The 5,422-nt window shown below is 32.5% G+C and overlaps 1 protein-coding gene across 1 annotated transcript; it reads right to left on the reverse strand.

Moving 5' to 3' along the window:
* Window positions 1-3,044: 3,044 nt before the first annotated feature.
* LOC145015207 (14-3-3 protein 9) lies at window positions 3,045-5,094 on the reverse strand. Its single transcript, XM_078973653.1, has 7 exons — window positions 4,956-5,094; window positions 4,117-4,423; window positions 3,948-4,035; window positions 3,750-3,859; window positions 3,520-3,668; window positions 3,374-3,420; window positions 3,045-3,224 (listed from the first exon to the last, which is right to left on the reverse strand). The coding sequence occupies exons 1-7, from the start codon at window positions 5,026-5,028 to the stop codon at window positions 3,222-3,224; spliced, it is 777 nt and encodes a 258-aa protein (XP_078829779.1). The 5' UTR covers window positions 5,029-5,094; the 3' UTR covers window positions 3,045-3,221.
* Window positions 5,095-5,422: the final 328 nt, after the last annotated feature.

Genomic DNA, 5,422 nt, shown 5'->3' on the forward strand with positions numbered 1-5,422 from the left:
ACTCTTTTAAGTCATGCAATGGCTCCAAATTACAGATCCAAGCTTCTAAGGCATGCATTTCACGTAAAGTCGCAAACTTTACGTGCATGCATGGCTAAAAAGGTTCTTAATGTCAAATCCAAGCTCACAATGGGGGTTTCATACTCAAGGAGGCTTCATACATGACCAAGCTCGGAGCTTTATGACTCTAGAACCCAAGGAGGGTCCAGATCTTAAGTTACAACTTTAGATCTAGCGCATATCCTACACTATCATCTCAATCCAACCATAAAAACCCTATATCTCAACCAAATGAGGTCTAGAAGGAAAATGAAGTAAAGGTGACGACTTGATACCTCCAAATGATGCTAACTGAGGTAGATTTCTGATTCCCACGCCTTCCTTGCTCCTAGTCTCTTGCCCTCCAAGTTCTTCCTTTCCAAAAACCTCCATTCTAAAGCTTAAGACAGATAAGGATGAAGCATCACACGAATTAGGGTTTTCTGAGCTCTCGAGGGACTATAAATAGGCCAAAAGAGGCTTATGATTCCTTAAATAGGGTGCAAAACCCCGGGATCTAGGGTTTCTTCTGCCAACTCCTACTCGTCGAGTTTTTCATGGACTCGGCGAGTAGGCCACTAAATACGCGATCCCACCCCGCTGCTACTCGACGAGTAGGGCAACCAACTCGTCGAGTAGATCTTAAAACCAAATAAACTTTCATTTAAATCAATACCTAAGAATCGGGGCGTTACATCCACTTTCATGATTTGATTGTTTTAATTTTCATGCAATTCGGTTAGGGTCATGATGATAATTACTAATCAATTTAGAATCCCTAATTGTTCTTTTAATTGGTTTAGAGGGCTCCATATGGGAAACGCCCACCTTCGATTTGTAAGGTGACATTACATAAACGTCGTGACCACGCCAAAACACTCCCCCCCCCCTCTCTACTATTTCATGTTCGTCTTTTATCTTCGTTTTTGTTGCCATCAGTTGCCTCCATAACGAAGTTTAATGCCATTTTCTTCTATCTTCACCTTTTCTTCTTTCTATACTGATGTGGCTTTTTGAACGGGGTTACCCATACAGAAGAGCCTTAAACAATAAGTAATACATTCAATTTTGTGGTAGACAAAGTCATATTATGAAATCATGTTATGCATTTAATAGGTAATACACTCAATTTTGTAGTAGGCAGAGGTATATTTTAAAAGGAAAATGACTTAAAATAACAACCAATAACCCAAAATTTATTCTTTAGGTCATTAAACTTTTAATTATATCCAATAAAAAATTTATCGATTTTTACCGATAAAAATGGCAAGATCACAAAAGAATACAACGTTAATAATGGCTATCAATTGAGATTTGAGTAAAACGATTACTAGAAGCTTTTGGTTACATCTGACACGCACAATAATAGTGTTCGTTGTCATTTTAATCAATAAAAATCGTAATCGTTAGTATTTTAAAACCAAAATAAAAAATTAATTTCTTTATTAGATACAATTAAAAATTAGTAACCTAAGAACAAATTTTATGTTATTGGTAACCATTTTATCATTTTCCGTATTATGAAATCATGTCATGCAACTATGTCTAGAAACATGGCTAAAAATGGGAAAAAAAAATCATTCAACATTATAAACTCTTCACTTTAATCTCAATCCAAAAGCTTACTTTTTTTAACTTTGGAAAAATAACTCTTAAGGGTAATTAACTTTTGTGTTTGTACTTATTTGGTCCATTATTTTTTTTTGTATTTAATATACCATCGAACTTGTTGTTTGCGTTCACCAAAACCCTTTTGACTGGCTTTTGACCTGTGATAGTCGGTCAAAAGGTTATGGTGAACACGAACAACAAGTTTGATGGTATATTGAGGACAAAAAAATAAGGAAAGGGACCAAATGAGAACAAATGCAACAGTTGGTTACCCTTCTGATTCATTTTCCTTTTACTCATTTACAGCAAATCTCACGACATCCCCTCCTGATATTAATAACTTTATGAGATTCATTATTGTTTCTCTTCAAAACATAACCAACGAAAGAACATTATTCATACATGTACAACTTTGTAATGCACTTGAATATTTATTAGGAAAATCTTGACTAAGCAGACGCATTTCATAACTACATTTACATTAACAATCAAATGATGTATCGTATCATGGATTCTAAACAAGTCTACACACGAGTTGAATCACAAGTGCTGTGATTTTTTAGTTTACTTAGCTTTAAGATCGAATTAATGAGATAAGATACAACATCAATATGTACAATATCATGCTGCTTTTGTAGATATATCACCATAATATACCTTCAGATAAACGTTTATGCTGATAAATATACCTCTCATACACAGTTATATCCTTTTACAGAGAGGTGTTGATAGCTAACCACAATAAACATAACGCAGACCATGTTTTAACAAGATTACCCCTTTGAAACGCTCTTCAAATACATTATAGCCAAAAGATATTGCAATCTTTGATAATTTTGCAACTTTAATTTCATTTAAATTTTCGGGAAAAATGACTCAGGAGGGTAAATAACTGTTGAGTTCGTTCTCATTTGGTAACTTTCCTTTTTTTGTACTCAATATACCATCGAACTTGTTCTTTGTATTCACCATAACCCTTTAATCGGCTATCACAGATCAAAAGAGTTATGGTGAACGCAAACAACAAGTTCGATGGTATATTGAATAAAAATAAAAATAAAAATAAAAAATAAAAAATAAAAAAATGAACCAAATGAATACAAACTTAAAACTTAATTACCCTCAAGAATCATTTTTCTTTTTAACTTTTTGTAGCTTTTACCTTTTGGTTTTTATCTAATTTCACATATTCAAAAGCTAAACTTTTTTTAGAACACTTCAGCAAAATTAAAAACAACTAACTACCAGTTAATTTAGCCAAATTCACATGAGTCTTTCATTAAAGTTCATGTCAATCTTTTGATACTAATTCAACCATTTCCTAATTAATCAGACATCATAATTTAATTTAATTTACCAGAGTTTGCAAATCATCGAAGACACAAACTAAACCATTAAAGATAAAACAACAATCAATCTTAATAGATAAATATCTAAATGAATAAACGACTCAAAAACCATTTAAAAACACAACCTAAAAATAAAATAAAAAAACAATTCTTCAAATTCAAGCTTACAGAATAAAATTACATCATACTTTCTTTTCTTAATCCCATCACCAATCCATGAATTTACTGCACATAATTGGCAAAATATATATATATATATATATATATATATATATATATATATATATATATATATATATATATATATCAATTTACATTTTAAAAAATTATTTTAATTAAAAAGGAGACTATTTAAATGGTTAAGGCTTGCTTACCTCAGCATCTTCAGCACCAGATTTGGTGATTTCCATTTTTTGGTCATCTACAGATATACAAATACACATGTGTGTTACGATTTATAAAAGTTTTTTTTTTTTTTTTTTTCTAATTTTTAAGAAAATGAAAATTATTTCAAAATTACCTCCATCTTCAGGAATATCAGAAGTCCACAAAGTGAGATTGTCTCTCAGAAGCTGCATAATTAAAGTGCTGTCTTTGTAGGATTCCTCACTCAGGGAATCAAGCTCTGATATAGCTTCATCAAAAGCTTGTTTCGCCAGGTGGCATGCCCTGATTCATTATAAAAAACAAAAAACTCAAAACCCTAAATTCAATATTCAAATAAAAGTTTAAAGAAAAATAACAACATACCTTTCAGGAGAGTTCATAATCTCATAATAAAACACTGAAAAGTTCAAAGCCAAACCCAATCGAATAGGATGAGTTGGAGATAAATCAGCTTCTGAAGTAGTTGAAGCCAACTACAATCATCAAAAAAATATATAAATAAATAAATAAATAATTAATTAATTAAGTATTAAGAAAACAGGATATAGATTATTAGATTACTTGATAAGCCTTCAAAGATTGATCAGCTGCTTCTTTCTTATCATTACCAGATTTGAACTCTGCAAGATACCTATAATAATCACCTTTCCTGTAATCAAATCAAAAACATTAAAACAATTAACAAATGAATTGAATTTATTGGTTATATGTTTATTATATTTATGCTTACATTTTGTAGTAGAAAACGGTGGATTCACCAGCAGAAGAAGATGGAATGAGATGTTCATCAATCACAACCATGATATCACTACAAATGTCAGATAACTCAGTTTCAACTTTTTGTCTGTATTCCTTAATCCGTTTTACATTCACTTCATTGCCTCTTGATTCCTCTTTTTGTTCAATTGAAGACAAAATTCTCCATGATGCCCTTCGTGACCCCACAACGTTCTTGTACCCAACTGAGAGTAAGTTCCTTTCTTCAACAGTCAGTTCCACATCCAACTTTGCTACCTTCTTCATAGCATCCACCATTTCTGTATAAAAACCATTAACAAGGTTAGATGCAAGAAAAAAGGTAGAAATTAGAACTTGGATTAACTTCTATATGTTCAAGATGTATGATTATATAATTTAGCACAAACAATTGATTAGATTCTTTATCTGATAGCGATTCGTGTTTTTTTCTCTAAACTCGTATGAATATATATCGATTTTAAGCTGGTGACAGGTTATGATTAAGATAGCAATGCTTCGCTACTTTATTATATGTCGCTTTTAAACCACTGAGCACTAGATGCTAGTTTCTCTACCTTATCGATGTACTTTTGAACAGATCTAATGAGAATACTTAGGAGTTAAGCCCTCCAATGTAGGATACAGAACTTGCTTATAGATTGTGTAGCCTAATTAAAATCTCAAATCATCAACCAAATTTGCTGAGAATCGAAACTTCCCCAATTAGATTTCGAAGTAGGCAGGAAGTATACATCAGATTTAGATGACAAAATACGGAATCGAGATTAAAACAACGGATCTAGAAAAAGAAAGAACAAGAAAGGTTATCACCGTCGTAGCGTTCGGCTTGCTCGGCAAGCTTGGCGACATAGATGAAGTTTTCACGTTCAGTTGAAGAAGCCATGGCCGCCGATCTCAAGCACACCGACTAATTTCTCTCTCTACTTTGTCGAAATGAGTGGAAAGCGGAGAGATTCTCGGTGGACTGGTTTTTTATGTGTGTAATAAATTTGGGGGAAATTCATCTTGACCACAAAACTTTACCTTTTTTCTATTTCAGGCACGAATCCTTTAGAAATATAAATATGGCCACGAATCCTAAAGAGGCTGAATGCTTCTATTGCCATGAAAAGACGTACTGGAAGCGAAACTGCCAAAAGTACTTGCAAGATGTTAAGGATGGGAAAGTGAAACTCAACAATACAGGTATTTACATTATATTGTCTAATAACTCACCATATTATAATTCTTGGATCCTTGATACAGGTTGTGGTATTCACATATGTTCTGATTTGCAG

The sequence above is a fragment of the Lactuca saligna genome, chromosome 9 (assembly GCF_052625555.1).
Source record: "Lactuca saligna cultivar CGN05327 chromosome 9, ASM5262555v1, whole genome shotgun sequence".
NCBI lineage: Eukaryota > Viridiplantae > Streptophyta > Magnoliopsida > Asterales > Asteraceae > Lactuca > Lactuca saligna.